This window comes from Polyodon spathula, chromosome 7 (genome assembly GCF_017654505.1).
Source record: "Polyodon spathula isolate WHYD16114869_AA chromosome 7, ASM1765450v1, whole genome shotgun sequence".
NCBI classification, from domain to species: Eukaryota; Metazoa; Chordata; class Actinopteri; order Acipenseriformes; family Polyodontidae; genus Polyodon; species Polyodon spathula.
The window spans coordinates 1,509,674-1,528,245 of record NC_054540.1 but is presented as its reverse complement, the minus strand read 5'-3'; the positions used below and the strand labels follow the sequence as shown (position 1 = coordinate 1,528,245).

The 18,572-nt window shown below is 39.5% G+C and overlaps 1 protein-coding gene across 1 annotated transcript in view; it reads left to right on the top strand.

The window, feature by feature from the left end:
- LOC121317972 (fibroblast growth factor receptor substrate 2-like) overlaps nt 1-18,572 on the top strand; it is a 30,305-nt gene that overhangs the window by 4,456 nt on the left and 7,277 nt on the right. Inside the window, exons 2-3 of the mRNA XM_041254083.1 lie at nt 17,150-17,250; nt 18,266-18,357. Of these exons, the coding sequence (XP_041110017.1) occupies nt 18,292-18,357 (66 nt within the window). The 5' untranslated portion in view covers nt 17,150-17,250; nt 18,266-18,291. The remainder of the gene's footprint in view (nt 1-17,149; nt 17,251-18,265; nt 18,358-18,572) is intronic.

Here is an 18,572-nt window from a genome sequence, read left to right as displayed (position 1 = left end):
AGGTTGTAGTGGGAGTCTGAGAGAAAAAATGACATCAAAGTTTGGTGCTTCTTTCATTTTTTTGATGTGCAAGGTAATCAAACATGCAATCTTCAGGTTTGAAAAAGTTATTCCCCCCCATAGTTGATTCAACCCAATTAAAGGGATAAATAGGGTCAGCTGTTTGAATAATTTGATTAACAATCAGGCCTGATTTGTTCCAGCCCTGCCCAATATAAATCTGACTAACTTTGGCCCATACCATCAGAGTGAAGTTGTCAGCACACAGGTTCTAGAGGCACATCATGCCACAATCAAAATAAATTCCTGTTTATGCCTATCAGTCTGGAAAGGGTTACAAAGCCCTCTGGGGCTCCACCAAACCATACCCAGAGCCATATTGTCCAAATAGAGAAAGTTTGGGACAGTAGTGAATCTACCCAGGAGTGGCCGTCCTGCCAAAATCTCTCCAAGAGCAAGACGTAAAATAGTCCAGGAAATAAAAAAAAAAAAAAAAAAAAAAAACCCTAGAATAACATCCAGGGATCTGTAGGCCTCTCTCGCCTCGGTTAAGGTCAGTGTGCATGACTCCAACATCAGAAAGACACTGGGCAAAAATGGGATTCATGGCAGAGTACCAAGGCAGAAACCACTGTTCACCAAGAAGAACATGAATGCTAGTCTCAAGTTTGCTGAAAAGCACCTGGATGATCCTCAAGAGTTCTGGAACAATGTTTTATGGACAGATGAGTCAAAAGTGGAACTTTTTGGCCAACATGGCCCCGTTATGTCTGGCGAAAACCAAACACTGCATTCCACAGTAAGAATCTTATATCAGCGGTCAAGCATGGTGGTGGTAGAGTCATGATTTGGGGATGCTTTGCTGCATCAGGACCTGGACGACTTGCCATCATTGAAGGAACCATGAATTCTGCTCTTTTTCACAGAATTTTACAGAATAGCAGGCTATCCGTCCGTGAGCTGAAGCGCAGCTGGGTCATACAGCAAGACAATGATCCGGAACACACAAGCAAGTCTACATCAGAGTGGTTGAAGAACAAGAAATTTAAAGTTTTGGAATGGCCTAGTCAAAGTCCAGACCTAAACCCCATTGAGATGTTGTGGCAGGATCTGAAACAAGCAGTTTATGCTCAAACCCACAAATGTCACTGAGTTGAAGCAGTTCTGCATGAAGGAGTGGGCCAAAATTTCTCCACAGTGTTGTGATCAAGAACTGCAGGAAGCGTTTGGTTGCACTTATTGCTGCTAAAGGTGGCGTAACCAGTTATTGAGTCTTACTTTTTCACACCGGAGCATTGGGTGTTGCATAACTTTCTTTAATAAATAAATGAAATAAGTATCCAAATTTGGTGTTATTTGTTCACTCAGGGGCCCTTTTATCTAATATTAGATTTTGGTTGAAGGTCTGATAACATTCAGTGTCAAAAATATGGAAAAATGCAGAAAATCAGATGGGGCAAATACTTTTTCACAGCACTTTATTTATCTATCTATATAGATAGATAAATATTACAGTGAGTCTGATTTTTGTATGATTATGTACAGGAGCCATTGTTCTGTATTAGTTCAGCACCACACCTCTATTCCTATACATAGTTCTTTCTTTTTTTTAAACAGTGAAAGCAACCCTTAGTAAAATGCTATGTTGGCTGGGTTCTCTTTGCTTTCACATTTCAAACTTCAGAGGCAGCAGCTGAAGAAGGTGATACTGACCGCCCACAGAAAAGCAAACAGATTGTCAAGGCATGATAAACATGCTAATGTGAGTGCTGAATCATTTGTGACTCACTTCTATTTTGATGACTCTCTTTGTAAACACACTCCCCTCGCTAGCTCTCCAGGCAAAAGGTTGCCATACTTTTCAGATAGCAGCAAGATCCGCTGGGTTACCGTGCAGGATTGCTCACTGATCTGAGACATGGAGCTATTTTGAAGTGTGGCATTGATTCAGAATCTAGCTCTCTGTTGAAATATAAAGCCCCATTAAATAAGATAATTGTGGCACATGCTCATCAGAGTTAGCTTATGATTTCAATAATAGACCTAAACAAGGGGAATTCTGAAACCCAGGACTGGGTGCAAGACTAGTGTCTAAACCTGTTTCTTCAGGCGTGTTGGGTGTATTGTAGTGAACTACACAGAATACATTATGTGTTGCTAATGCTGTAAGCATAACCCAGATTATCCAAAATGCAATATTGGAACAAAATATTGCTGATTTCATTTAAAGTGATGGAAGGGGAGTTTTGTTGCAGGTTATGTTCAAGATGTGTAGATGTTCACTAGTCTTGGAGTAAACCATTCCTGTGCACTGTTTCTTATGCTTATGAAAGTGGTGATACTATATGATGACAATGCAGTGTTTACAGAGTGAAAGTAAAGATCCAAGAACAGGTTTTGGTGGTGATGGTGGTACTTGTACTGTAGTTTTCTGCCTCTTTTTTTTAAATTGCTAACAAAGAGAATGAAATGAGATACTGGTCATTAAAACCATGATGATTAATTGAGGAGCAGGCTGATATTTTAAAGAGCATTTACCATTTGACCCAGCTGACTGTATTTTCTAAACAGTTCTTGTATGTATTTTGCTGTTAAGTGGCATTTCAAGTAGTGCCTGGGTAAGATCACTGCTAAACCAAAATAAATGTTCAGACACACGGTGTAGTTTTACAGAGTCAAATTGCATGTGTTGTAAAACACTAGTGTTTGGGAAGATTTGATACATCATGAAAAGGCTGTAAGCTGTATAATATTTCTTGGACGGTTTTATTAACTGTATTTTGTTAAAGCTAGTCCTTTCATTCAGGATGCGAATCCCAGTATAGTCAACTAGTGTACTGCTTAGAAATGGTGATTGCTTTGATCTGAAACATAAACGTTAAATGGAATGTGTGTAATCATTATGGGAAGCCAGTGTGTGTTCTTTAAGATTATTATTTTTTATATTTAGATTTGTGAAATTGGGCGGTTAACAAAAACTGAATAAATATTGAAACTAAATTTGCCAACCAGATCCACCCTGTTGCTTTTCATATACTGTATAGAAGCCCTCTTTGGGATGAGTGCTGCCTACTACTTGTGGCACAGGAGCTGACTCGCTTTTATTCAAGTTTTGATGTCTGCATGTACAGTATGTTACGGTATCATAGGTCATTTGTGTATTCTGGGTGTGATTTACTACTAATGAAATGAATGCATTGAGATTTTAAACCTTACACGAGAAAGTGCTAATTGTGGGCTGTGAAACCAGACGTGTTTACTTTGAACTCTGCAGTTAATTTTGTAATATTATTAAAAAAAAAAACATTATTATTCACCTATCGCAGTGTTTGAGTTTTATGTGTCTCTGTCTTCTGCGTTCTGAACCCTTCATCCCAGGTGCTCAAGTCTTGTGCTCTTGTAGCCCGAGGACAGAGAAGCAGCACATTAGAAGAGTTAATGATGGGGGTGCATTCTTGAGTAACAGGTTTAATCTTTCATCTTCACCTGCAGAAGTTGTTTTTTACTCTGACCTGCCATTCCTCCTTAACCCATTAAACGCTGGCTGAATTGTGCAAGCGACTGCACTCCTGGTGCTTGCTTATGTTTAAGTAACTAATCCTAAAGGTTTGCTCAGATATCTAGAGTGGGGCACACCCACCCAGTATTTCGTAGTACAGTTTTATTGGGAGTCTTGTTGAGAGTATATATTGTCGTCCGTTTATAACATAAGTATAGGCCATGATATTTTCTCACTGTACGAGTGGAGCATCAGGCAGCAGGTGGATTAAAGCTTGCACTGTCTTGATAAGATCCAGGCTGCTGTTTCCTTCTTTGTGTGACTGTCTGTGGAATATCAGGCAGAGAAGACCAAGTGTTTCGGCAGCAGTCTAATTTTTTTTTTTTGTAATTAATTTATAAAAGTGTAAGTTTATAATATCGGGTCTTTTTATTTATTTGTTATTCGATAAAACACGTAGGTGACAAAAATAAATAAACCACGTTGGTGCAGCAGCTGTGCTTATCCAGGCATTGCTCTGCTGTACAGTTTTTATTTTGTTCCTCAAAACAAAAAAATCAGTGTAAGAATACATTAGCAACATGATACAGTTTTACTGCAGGTTGGTTTAATAGCAACATCGTGATAGTTTTACTGCAGGTTAGTTTAGTAATCCACTGTCCAATGTTGGGAATGGTCGGTTTTGTTTGGTTTATTTTGTTAATTTGTATTTATGCATTTAATTAGGTACTTCATTGTCTTGGAAAAAACACTCAACACTATTGGCATATCTTGGATCCCAAGACCAGTTAACTCGTTGCTATGGAAGATGTATCTCAAACAGTGTTGTCTTCACAGTCTTGCAGTCAGGCTTGTGTTTCTTCAGCTCAAGCGAGAAAGCTTTCTCCTAACATGTGTTATCCACCATGTCTACTGAGCTGTACTAAGAAAACTGAGCTTGTAAAGCAGTATTGCTCATCAGTTTCCATACTGTGCCATGCAAAGCACCTGCTCCGCCCCCGGCACTGTGAGCTGAGCATTCCTTCTCTTCATTATCCTCCAGGATACTCGGCTTCTCTGGCCTCAGACCAAGGTGACCATGTGTCTGCATGCTGCGACTACACAGTCTGTTTTTATATGTTTGTTTTCTTGAAATGGCTCCTATTTATAATCCTTGCTTTTAATCTGTATTTTTGATTTTTACAATAATCTGAAGTATAGGAAAAGGGCTGTTTTAGTTGTAAAGATTTGCCTTTCCTTTTTAAGATTTGCTAATATACAGGATGATTAAACAGTAAGTTTACCACATCAATGATATAGTCCGTTGATTTGGTAAGCTTGCTTTCTAATCGCAGTGTGTGTGTATACATGTATGTATAACTGTGTGTGTCTCTATCTCATATATATATATGTATGTATATGTATATGTATGTATATGAGCCTATAGAAAATCTACACCCCTTTGAACTTTTTTCACATTTTGTTGTCAGTGCCTCAAGAGTTTCATGCATTTTAAATTAGGATTTTTTCCCCACTTATCTACACACTATACTCCACACTGTTAAGGGGAAAAAAGTTTTTATTAAGAAAAAAAATTACATATTAAAAATACAAAACTGAAATACCATGATTGGATAGGTCTCCACCCCCCTCAGTTAATACTTGGTGGAAGTACCTTTGGCAGCAATTACAGCTGTGAGTCTGTTGGGATAGGTCTCTACCAACTTTGCACACCTAGATTTGGCAATATTATACCATTCTTCTTTACAAAACTATTCAAGCTCTGTCAAGTTCCTTGGGGAGCGTTGATGGACAGCAATCTTCAAGTCATGCCACAAATTTTTGATTGGATTTAGGTCGGGGCTCTGACTGGGCCACTCAAGGACATTTACCTTTTTGTTCCTTAGCCACTCCAGTGTAGCTTTGGCTGTGCACTTTGAGTCGTTGCCATGCTGAAAAGGTGAGCTTCCGTGAGCTTTCAGCCTTCTTGCAGAGAGCAGCAGGTTTTCCTCAGGGACTTCTCTGTACTTTGCTTCATTCACTTTACCTTCTTTCCTGACAAGTGCCCCAGTCCCTGCCGATGAGAAACATCCCCATAACATGATGCTGCCACCACCATGCTTCACAGTAGGGATGGTGTTCTTTGGGTGATGCACTCTGTTGGGTTTGCACCAAACATAACGCTTTGCATTTAGGCCAAAAAGTTCTATTTTACTTTCGTCAGACCACAAAACTTTTTGCCACATGGCTACAGAATTAGGTTTTTTTCATACTTCAAACAGGATTCAAAGTGGGCTTTCTTGAGTAATGGCTTCCTTCTTGCCACCCTACCATACAGGCCAGATTTGTGGAGTGCTTGGGATGTAGTTGTCACATGCACACTTTGACCATTCTTGGCCAGAAAAGCCTGTAGCTCTTGCAAAGTTGCCACTGGTACCATTGGTAGCCTCTGATCAGTCTCCTTCTTGCTCGATCATCCAGTTTGGAGGGACAGTCTGATCTAGGCAGGGTCTTGGTGGTGCCATACACCTTCCGCTTCTTAATAATCATCTTGATCCCCTGATCTGTGCCTTTCAACAACTTTGTCTTGGAGTTCTTTTGAATGCGCCTTGATGGTCATGGTTGAGTCTTTGCTTTGAAATGCACAACCTACAGGAACTGCTGAATTTATCCTGAAATCATGTGAATCACTACAGTTTAACACAGGTGGAGGCCACTTAACTTTGTGTGTGATTTTTGAAGGTGATTGGTTACACCTGAGCTAATTTGGAATTGCTATTACAAGGGAGGTAGTCACTTATCCAACCAAGGTATTTTAGTTTTTATTTAATTAATTTTCTGCAAAGTTCTGGAATATTTTTTTCACTTGGAAGTTATGGGGAAGGATGTGTAGATAAATGTAGATTATATATAACATACACACACACACACACACACACACTGTGTAGTACCATTAAACTACACTGACAACTAAAGTGAAAGGAGTGTGTGAAGTAGTTCCTGAAACCATCTCCTGATACTCGAATAACAGTAAATACCTTACAGTGCAAACTGGACAAGATGCCTAAAACTGCAAATGGACAATTTTAATGCAAAAACTAAATGTATTTAAAAAAAAAAAAAAAAAAAAAAAAAGCTAAAATGTTTTTGTCATTATGAATCGCCACATGATTAGTTGAACTGCCTGAAATCCCTTAAGCAGTTGAGTTTAAATGGAGCACATGACAGACTGCTTGCTGCGGATTCGTAAATCAAGCAAGTCAGCTCTTGCATAGTGGCATCCGTTGAGTGAATATTTTTTATTTTTTTATTTTTTAAATTTTTTTCTCCCCCCCAAATAAACAGTATAGATCATACTTCTATCCTGGGACAAAATAAATCTGGGTGCATGTTGTGAGATTTTCTTATGGAATAAAAAAATGCCTGTGTAAAGATTCGGTTTTGGGTATTGGTCATGACACTGCAGTATGTTTTGAGTCAGTGTTTCCAAAATGCTTTTTATTTTTTATTTTATTTTTTCTGTCCCTCCTCTCCCTCACTGTCGAATGCTGCTGTCTGTATCCCAGGCTGCACTGAGGTTGGGCCTCTGTCCAGTTTGTATGAAAATGGTGTGGGAGTTAAAGTAAACTTTTTACCCTGTTTGAAGTAAAACAAAAGTTGAGACGCTAGCTGAGGCTGCTTTCAATAGACCAGCTGGCCATAATAGGAGTGCTGGGTTGCCAAGGTGACAGGGGCTGTTTTTAGAAGAATGCAGCCAAGAGGGCAAGTTGTTGGTGTGTGAGCCGAGGGAAGGAATCCGGTGTGATCATGCAGCAGCCCTCCTAATCACACTTGAGAGAGAGGGCTGTGTGGGCGGCACACTGAAAATACAAGCCTGTGTGCTGCAGCTTGTGTGTGTGGTTACTGGAATGCTGGCTTGCACAGGAGCCAGCAGGCTCGCAATCTGCGTCTTACAAAATGATTTAAAAAAAAAAAAAAAAAAAAAAGTTGTAGTGAATTTTGTATTATTATTTCTAAATTAATCTTCCTGTTTTTGGAGCAGTTGCTTTGAGATCCTGATGGCCTGTCTTATTGTGGCTTGCTTTTAAACATCAAGCTGTCGATTTTGATTTCACATGCCAGTATCACATAGCAACTTCATGTTATTGTCAGTGTAGATAACTGGGTAAATATTCACAATTTACGGTTGACCATAGTCCAGCATCTGTCCTTGGTGTTTTAAATAGTTTTGCTTTTCCCGTGCTGTGCTGTACCTGTCTAGTCCTGTTTGTGAAACTGCTACTGTGTGTTGAGTTTTGTACATCCTGTCGAGTTCCAGTAATGCACTTGTGTAAATTGTGTGGGGTTTGTCTGTTCTTTTCTCTGAATTGCTTGTGTAACAGGACTACTACCTAATTACTGCAGCTAAATCAAGTGAAAACTCATCTGAAGACTGTTTGCTTGTATTCAGGTTTTTTTTTTCCTCCTTGTTCAAGCCTTAAACAGAAACCAGTTTTAAATCCATTTGAAATGTATTCATGGTTGTATTTGACTTGGTTAGTTACTAACTTTGGTTTTGCATCAGTGTTCTAGATCCACTATACTTGCTTGTCCCTTCCAGTCCAGGATCTTGGACCTACTAGGCCCTTAATTAAACAAGCTGCAATAATGAAGGATATGATTCAAACCAGGTTCTGGACTGGAATAGATTGAAAAAGCCACAAGTGAGTTCAGCTCTACTAGGTAATAGACCCCGGACTATACAACACAGTACTTCAGCCCTGACTACCAAAACCCAAATCTCTAACTCACGTTTTCCAATACAGTTAACATAATCCCTTATTACAATTCCTTAGAAATATATTTGTAATGACTTTCAGTGACAGTGAAGAGCTGCCCAAATGCAAATACCATGAGTCGGGTTGGACTGGCAGCCAATGTTCATGCTGTTCAGAACCCCCTAGCCTTTACACCCCTGTCCCTCGGAAGAGAACGGAAAGCATTCTTAAGAGGTTAGAGTTTTAGAAGATGTTGCACTGTGACATTGCAGTGTTTTAAACTCCTGCTACGTGCAGAAGGCAGCCGACCCAGAATGACTTGTACTGTGGTGTGAGATTCTTTGAGGATGCTGTGTTAATGCAGCTTTCTGTGCTTTGTCCTTTCTTGCCTTCAGCACTGCCTCTGCAAGGTTACAGATCGTCACACAGTGTGTGAGGTGCAGAATCAATGACTCCTTTCTCTGGCTGAACGGTGTCCAAGACTTGAGCACTGTAACTCGACCTCTAGTAATTGTGTCAGAATGATATGATAATGTTAGTCGGTGATAAATCAACATGTAGACTGTGTCAGTGAAAACAAAAATAATTTAAGTGCAGTTTATAGAAGGTTCAACACCCAACAGAGCACAATTGTGTCCTGTTAACAGTGCAGTCTGTCTACTGCAGCACCATCAGGATAATGTGCGCAGCAAGTACTGTAGGAGATCCTTTCAATGGGACTTCTTGTATCAGAACTGAATGAAGATGCACCTGCAGTGTAATGCTTGGAACCCAGTGGCTCCCCTAATGAAAGCACGGTCTCCGTGAGCGAAGTGAGGTTTGAATCCTGACCTTGGCTGGGGCCCACAGGGAGAGCTCCATTGTCCTTCGCACCCCTCACAGTGAGGAAAATCTTCTAGGGATAGGAGTAGCTCGTATAGAAGTGCCGCAGAGACCCCTACTGCTCAGTGTACTTGCTTTTAACAATCCTCCCATTCGCACAGCACAGCGATATGTTTTAAATAGACCAAGTGTGTGGTAACTTCAACCTCCTCAATAGAAGCTACTGATACTCTCAATAATGTCTGTACCATCCAGCTGCCAATAAAATGCCTCTTCTGTTTTTGTATCTCTGACATGGAGCTGTGAAAATGCAGTTAATGTCTGCTGATGAGAAGCTGCTGCAGAGTGGTTACATTGGTAGGGTTCTGAGTCCACTGGTGCCTTCGGTCCACTGTGCTGAATATTTTCAGTTGAACTCCCATATGAAAACATGACATACTTTGTCAACTGGTCTCTCATTTGTTTTTAAAGGCACAATGTCCCTTTTAAAATAATTTCTCTATGCTGGGTTTCACAAACTGGCTGATTTTTTTAATGATTTGATGTGTTCTACGGGCATTAGGAGTGTCAACTGGAACTAAAAGGTATACTGTAGGTACAGAGATTATTTGAAAAATAAGGCCTTTTGATAAAGCAGTTTGACTTTTTTAATTGCCCAAGGACTGGTATTCCAATAAGTGTGGTGTTCCAGTCACCCTGCCGGCTTTGACAGACACAGATGTAACTGTAGTTTTTATACTGTGGTGTTGGGTCTCTGCTTCAAGAAGTGTGTTGTAGTCAATATGGTACATGCAGCACTGGTAATTTTTTCCCCTTTATAAGCAGTGCTTAATTGTCTTTAATATTGATTAATTCTGGCCAGGGTGGTGAAAGGTGCTGCAAACTGCCAACTTCATGTAACTTTCCAACAGAGCCAAGCCGAGGTGAAACTTTGTATGGGCATTCCTTGTAACACATTGAGTAACTAAATCTAGATGTACTGATGTCATAGTAATCTACTTGTCCATGGTGCAACCAATACTGGTATTGACACTTTTGCACTGAAACTATGCATTGCACTGTTTTTTCTGATGCCATTTTGTACATGCTCTTTATGGACAGCAGGACATGGTGATCTGCGGTATTGTTTCAAGATGCTGCTGGAGCTATGTGTTCTGCACTATGGTTTCATGATGCTGCTGGAGCTGTGTGTTCTGCAGTATTGTTTCATGATGCTGCAGGGGCTGTGTGTTACTGACACACTCAGACGTGGTGATCTGCAGTATTGTTTCATCATGCTGCAGGGGATGTGTGTTCTGCAGTATTGTTTCATCATGCTACAGGGGCTGTGTGTTACTGACACACTCAGACATGGTGATCTGCAGTATTGTTTCATCATGCTGCAGGGGCTGTGTGTTCTGCAGTATTGTTTCATCATGCTACAGGGGCTATGTGCTACTGACACACTCGGACGTGGTGATCTGCAGTATTGTTTCATCATGCTGCAGGGGCTGTGTGTTCTGCAGTATTGTTTCATCATGCTGTTGTGTTACTGACACACTCAGACATGGTGATCTGCAGTATTGTTTCATCATGCTGCAGGGGCTGTGTGTTCTGCAGTATTGTTTCATGATGCTGCAGGGGCTGTGTGTTACTGACACACTCAGACATGGTTTTCTTATACTACTTGCACACAATCTGTCAATACACACATTTTTTCAGTAATTTCTGAAAAGTTATAATTTGGTAAATAGACTCCGGCTCATAACATCAAATTCAATGGTAAGTGTCAATTGTCTTGATTCAGTTATACATCCATGTGATAGTATTTTCTTTATAAAGAAATAGATGTTGCTGTGCAGCTTATTTCCATCCTTGCTTTTCCTGCCCAATAGTACAGGCTTGTTTAATGTGAGGCATTTTATAGTCTTCAGGAACACAGAGAGATTTACATTTCTCGTGTGCTTTTGCTAGTGAAAGTAGGCGCTGTTCCTTTTAAAACTTTTTTGTTGTTGTTGTAAATCCAAACCAGTCATATTAAACTGAATGTGAGTGGGTGTACCTCTGCACATAAGCTATGGTCAGAATGAGAATGTACGGCATGAGCAGTAGTCAACAGTATGTCCCAGGCAGCACACAACAATTATTTATTAAGTTTTGGTGGTTCCAAAATTACCAGTCTGCTGTAATATACTGTAGACATTTACAGGTTTATTCCTCCTGGATTTTTGTGCAAGCCCTAAATCTCAGGTTATTCTGCAGCTTGTGCTCACAGAATCGTTTCTTTCTGTTCAATAAAAATGTCTTGCTGGCCTAACACTGGCACCTTGCCTTGATACTGGGCCTTTTAATGACACAAGGCATTCAGAGGCGAGCCAAGAATAGCACAACAGCAGGAATAGTGTAAACAATGTGATTCTTCAATTAAAGTAAGAAAATAAAGCTTTGGAGTTGTTTGTTTGAACCAAATGTCCAGTAGTTCCTATTCATTTATTTATTTGTATATTTATTTAAAACAAAAAAGCAATATCTATGAAAAGCAGTTACTGTAGCAAGGATAGAACCTAGAAAAGTGTGCTTTGTGCAATGTAGAAAGTGAAATTTTTTACTCCATGTGTAATTCAAAGTTGTGTGGAACAGCTGTTACCAGCAACACTGATGGGTCAGTAGAAGCATCCTCAGCGGCTACATTGACCAAAGCTCCCCTCGGAATGTCTCCCAGGCTTTTCTGCATTGGTTAATCCCCATCGGAAAGCACAACTCTGGCTGCAAGCGGGTCACAACAGATTGAACCTGCGGATGTGACCCATGAATTGTAACAAGGAACAGACTCATTGCAGTCCACCGAGTCACAGACACTTTCAAAACTGGAAAAGATCTGCCTGTTCCCCTGGAGCAATGCACTAATTGTGATATGTACAGTATGGCCATTCTATTGGCAAACAAGTATATTAACTGTTTTTATCCTGAACACTCACATATGAGTGATAAGGTTAATAAGGGGTAAACAAGTGCAATCTAGAGCCAGGGGTACGTTTGTGTGAGCCTTTGTCCAAGAGTAGCTTTAATATGCTCTGTCACACCGTTTTAGGTGTCGCTTGCCTCAGACAGCCTGTTTCATCCAACCCAGTTCTGCTTGCCAGTATTTAATTGCAGCTTCTGTTTGGGGCAGGTGTGTTCGAGCTGTCTCATCTGGACAGTCAGCTGTGTAAGGAACTGTAGTGTAGCGATACATGGTGTGTGCATTTCCTGGCTTTTCATTCCTCAACACTGAGGAGGCCACAGAGTTGTGTTGGTTCCATGGTTTGAAGCAGTGTGTGATACCCACTTGTTTGCAACCCTGCCTTGTTGCATACAAGCAAAATTGCCTACAGCTGGATTAACACGGCATAGAAAATGCAGTGCTGCAGTACCAGTCTTGTACCATAGGAGTTCAGAATAGGAAGCGGTATTACTGTGTAGTGTTTAAAAATATCCTGCAGATGAAATAGGAGACGGTGTGGTGCAGTGGTTAAAGAAAAGTAACCAGGAGGTCCCTTGTTAAAATCCCGGTTCACTCACTCTGTGAGACCCTGAGCAAGTCACTTAACCTCCTTGTGCTCTGTCGTTTGGCTAAGATGCTGATGTAAGTGATTATGCAGCTGATGCATAGTTCACACAGCCTAGTCTCTGTATATCGCCTTGGATAAAGGTGTCTGCTAAATAAACAAATAATAATGAAATGATACTGTTTGTTTTCTTTTGTAATTTTCATCTTTTTACAACTGTGAACGTGCTTTATAGATCGTAGACTGCTGATGGGACCGGCTGTAGCTCCAGTGTGATGTGGGAGTGAGGTGAGATTTGAGTTTCACAGACTGGTTTCTTTGTGCAGAGATGTTCATGTATGGATGAGTTACTGTAAGGCAATTCAGTCATTCAGACTCTTCAATTCAGACAGTGTGTGGAGTTTATGGCACGCCTGATCCTTGTTGACTGTGGATCTCATTGCTGGATCAGTGCGTGGTCGTCATGGGTTCCTGTTCTGAACACACTGTGCTGGCCCACTGTGTACTCCCAGTAGCTTTGAAGAGTGAGTTGTTATTTAGCGCTTTAGTATTTTAGACACCAGGGCTGGTAAGGTCAGAACAGTTTGTTGTTCTGAAAGCTTTATTTGTTTTGTTAGTTTTGTTTTTTAACCCTTAATTGAAATCAGTCTGTCTCAAAGAGAGTAGTTGAAATTTAATAATAATAATAATAATAACCTTTTTTTATAAAGCACCTTTCATAGTGGTTCACCATCACAAAGCACTTTACAAGATACGAGACTAGGGTGTCTAATGAACAGTAAGAATAGACAACAAAACAATGATAAAGAAGTCTTCCATCTTGTGGGGGGGCTCCAATAAGACCAGCTCCATGGTGTTTATAAGAAAAACAGAGAAGTAGAAATTAGTGTGTTAATGCTTGAATGCGTGTTGCCTCTGTGCAGATCTGCCACTTGAGAACACTTCCTGATATGGGCAGGGGGCTGTTGCTTTTCCAACTGCTGATAGCTCCTCTCGGAAACCATTTTGCTTGTAAATTTCTTTTCCGTGCCCCTTTTGACCTGTGATAGAAGATTACTGCCATATTGGGGTAAACAACTTCAAACTGCTGCTTCAACAGCGCCTGCTTGAGGGCCTGTGGTGTTGACAGTGTTGCAGATACCTATGCAAAAGTAGCGTGCAAAATAGTCCCGTGCATTGTGTTGGTTACAGCACTGCGAAAGAAGTATCTGGTAGTCAAAAATGAACAAATAATCACTGTAATTTATAGATATAGCTAACTGACAATAGTTTGCACGTCTGTTTTAAACTTTACTTGCAGGAAGCATCTTTTAATAAATAAAAAAATAACAATGGTACAAAAAAAAAAAAACAGCAATTGCTAGTCTTTTAGTTCCTTCGCTAATAGCTGCACAAGCCACTTTTTAATTGAAAAGCATTTTTTGTTCTTTCATTTCTGATCATTTCTTTAATCTGAATCAGGGTTGGCTGATTTAAATCACCTTTAAAAAAAAAAAAAAAAAAAATGGATTTAAATCCATTTTTTTCATTTACTACCTGTTTTTTATATAGTTTCTCAAGGAAAAGACATGAAAAGTATGTTAAAAACCTTTTATTAACACAAACATATATTAAACTCTTACTGTCTATAAACTAAAACTCTTAGGGCTGTATTCACAGCGCAGATTCGAGTGCAAGCTGCACTTGCCCCCAGTTCTCTGGTGCATAAATGGAGCAAAGACATTAAAAAAAAAAAAACTGCACTGAAATGGTATTCTGAAGACATGTCTTGCCCTGTTATAGAGCACCTGCCTGATCGATAACATATTCGACGAAGCAAATGTAAATTTATGGAAACTGTAATACCTAGAAAATTACCTATATGTTAACAGTATCCCGGGAGACAGTCAGCATGGTATTAGGAAAGGGAGATCGTATCTAACTAACCTGCTTGTTTTTTTATTTTTTGAGGATGCAACATCAACAATGGATAATTGCAAAGCATATGACATGGTTTGTTTAGATTTCCAGGAAGCTTCTGACAAAGTCCCATATAAGATTAATTCTCGAACTGAACGCAGTAGGGAGTCAAGGAAATGCATGCACATTAGGGAGTGGTTAACTTGTAAAAAACAAAGTACTTATGAGAAACCTCAAAATGGAGCGAGGTAACCAGTGGAGCACCACAGGGATCAGTATTAGGTCCTCTGCCCTTCCTAATCTACATTAATGACTTAGATTCTGGTATAGTAAGCAAACTTGTTGAATTTGCAGACAACGCAAAAATAGGAGTGGCAAACACCGTTGCAGCAGCAAAAAGGTCATTCAAAATGATCTAGACAAGATTCAGAACTGGGCAGTCACATGGCAAATTACATATAATAGAGAAAACTGTAAGGTACTGCACACAGGCAATACAAATGTGCATTATAAAAATAATATGGGAAATGCTGAAATTGAAGAAGGAATCTATGAAAAAGACCTAGGAGTTTATGTTGACTCAGAAATGTCTTCATCTAGATAATGTGGGGAAGCTATAAAAAAGGCCAACAAGATGCTTGGATATATAGTGAAAAGTGTTGAATTTAAATCGCCTTGCTACAAAAAGGATATTGCTGCTCTAGAATGAGGCAAAGAAAAGCGACCAGAATTATTCTGGGTTTAAAAGGCATGTCATATGCAGACAGGCTTAAAGACTTGAATCTATTCAGTCTTGAACAAAGAAGACTATGCAGTGATCCGATTAGCATTCAAAATTCTAAAAGGTAGTTCACATTTAGAGGATACCACAATGATAAATAATGTGCGTTATTTATGTATTCATTTAAGGATGAGTAATTTTAATTTGGTGATTTTTAAATAAATAAATAAATATAAACTGTGAATCGCCAACCCTTACCTGAATCTGTGTCGCGTCTCTCATACTCTGAGTTACCTGATGCGAGTTTCTAGAATTTACAGGCAGCTGAGTTCAATAAACCAACGTACTTTTTAATACATTCCTAACTTCTGAAAAAGAGCCTGTATGTACTACACGATAATGAGCAATGGCTGGTGGAATCCTCTCTTGATCCTACAATACCTGTCTTTGACATCCTGCTCCTTGGTTCCAAGCTTTAGCTCTCTGTGCCACCGGTGAAAAGTGTTATTAGATTCAATTCATTGATTCACAAACAACAAATGTGATCCGCTGTATTAAAGTTGTAATTGTGTGCTTTTTTTTATTAGATCTGAATTACTGCATTTATCTTGTATGCATGTAATCCCACCCAAATTCATGTAGGTTCATATGTTTTAAATACAGTAGGTGAATTGTTCCAAATCAGTAAACCTATTTCTAGTTTTGTGTACAGGAGCGTGAATCACCCTTGCACAGTGATAAATATGGTCTTTGCTTGTAACAAGGAACAAATAATACATAACAAAATGATCTTTCAACAGCAGGATGTATTTACATGGACGTGTCTGTTTTTTCTAGTTGGTTGTGGGTGTATTTTTGTAAAACAAGTACTAGGGTGTAATAAACAGGTTTTGTGGACTGTAATTGGTGGAGCATGATGAATAATAACACCTACGTTACATTCCTGCCATAATTACAGATGGGAGGAGGAGTCGTGTTGAAGTCTCCCTCAATCGCAGCTCCAGAGCTGTATTAGTTTGTGTTTATGTTTGATGTAGTCATAACTTGTAGACAGTTGGGTTCTGATTTTATTTTTGTTTGTCATTTATATTTTAGCAGTCTTTGTTTTAGATTTTTTGCTTTCATAACAAATAGTTTATAATATGAACTGTAGTAATAATGAGTGAGTCTTGGATGATACGGTGCTCCCCCTTTTCATTTGTGCTTGTGTATTTGAACATTGCACACCTTGACAGTATTTTAATATGGTTACGTGAAATTTGAAAAATAGTTGTACGTATTAAACGTACGGTAGGTTTACAGCCTTGCTGAGGATGATAAGCAAGCCAGCTTTACACAAATGAAGCGTGTTGCAATGCATTTGGTGAGACTGATAATGATGCACTGTTGTCTTTAAGACCATGGCCAAAGTCCTGTAAAACTGGACGTGGCAATAGAAACATGCCCCTTACTGAAGGGGATCTACCCCAGTATTTCTACTGTTTGCAGGGGCTTGCATACACATCAGTGTGCCAGAACTATATACAGTGCCTCTAAGATGAGATGTGGGTATCTTGGCGAACTGTGTTTGCATTGGAAAACGAATGTTAAGTTTGCAGAATTTGGACTTTGCACAATGTAGCTGATTTTGTTGTTTTTGGTCATACAATAGAAATGCTGGGTGAGGGGGGTTGTGGAGAGATTTGAAATTTTGACCACGCACTGTTGTCGTAGCATTGCCTTGTTCTACCTATATACTTTGTTAAAAGCAGCTGGTGAATCTCAGTATTGTTGAATATGGGCTGTAAAGGGAATATAGCCCTGGTTTTGGGAGTGGGAAGTGAACAGGGCCTCCTGACTCTAAAATAAAAACTCTTACATTGTTATAGTAAATCGAGCAGTTTCCATGTATTTTTTGCATTAGTGATTGGGGAATCGGCACTCACTCTTCTCTTTTGCTTTGCAGGTTATAAGGCATCCTAAGTGTGTTGGCGCCATGATACTGTGAAGCATGAATGAAATCCATCTGCTGTGGAGGGAACCAGGAACATTAATGGCCAGATCTAGGTAGGCAGCCTATAATGCCTGCTACTTGCTTTATGTGAGCCTTATGATGGGCTTTTTCTTGGTCAAATATGCTTTCAAAATACTTTCATTTTGTATAGACTGATTACCTAATTACTGTAGTGCAATATTACTGTAAATTAGTTTCTCAGGAGTAACCATGCTGAATATTCCAGCAACTGCTGGTGAGCTGCAGACCTTTACTGTAAGAGTTAGGAATTTGAGCATCTCAAATCTCAGGCAAGACATACAGCAAATTGAATAATAACTTTAGAACTTTTTTTACATTTAAGGGATGTTTAATCCACCTATTTTTTTTTTTCTTTTTGTTGGACCAGTTTAACCAGCTCCTCAGTCAGCATCGAGTCTCCTAAACCAGCAGAACTAGCTTGAACCAGCAAGCCCCCACCAAACGCCTGTACCCAATCCAGTTACCTTTTAAACAAGAGAATCACACTTCTGTACAGCAGGGTGTTTATTCCAGACTCAATGAATGTATTGGTTTTCTTTATCATACTATCATTTAGAAATAATGTCAATGACCGTGAGTTTCCAGGGCAGCTATACTGTTTAAATATGCCGTGCTGAAATCTGGCAGTTCACACAGGTGATCCCCATTTTAAACCTCCATCACAGTTGCACTATTTGTAACGGAATGCACTGGCTGGGGTTTGTGCATGGGGGGGTGGGCATCCGTTCATTTTAAAGCTGAAAAGCTTCTCTAAAACTAAAGAAACGCATAGAACATTGTTAAAAATGACATCTTCTCGGCAAGAAATGCATGCCCTGACTGGTCAAACATAATCAGGATCACAAAAATATGTGTCTTAGCCTAATTCAAATGTAGCATAAAGTGAGTAATTCCAGGGTTGTTGTAATACAATGGTCCACACTGCATTGTAAATATAATTTTCGTGAGTGGGAATGAACTGTGAATGTGAGCTGGTCCACACTGCATTGTAAATAAATTTTTCCTGAGTTTTCCTTTTCTTTTTCTTTTTACTCTTTTCTTACCCAGAGATCAAATGGTCTTCTAAAGAAGTCATGGGTAGCTGTTGTAGCTGTCCAGATAAAGAATCTCTCCCAGATAACCATCAAAGCAAGTTCAAGGTGGGTCCGTGGTTAAGTGCCAGCCAGAATTACATAATGCTGTAAAAGGACTGTAAACAAGTTAAACTGTGGGCAGGCTTGTCTGCTGTTAAGAATGTTTACAAATGCTGTAAGTGTGTCTGTGTACAGGGATCTTGGTGTTTTTGGTAGTTGCTTTTGTGTTATGCATTTGTATTTTTTTTTTTTTTCAGTGCAATGAAAATGAGTCCTTTAAC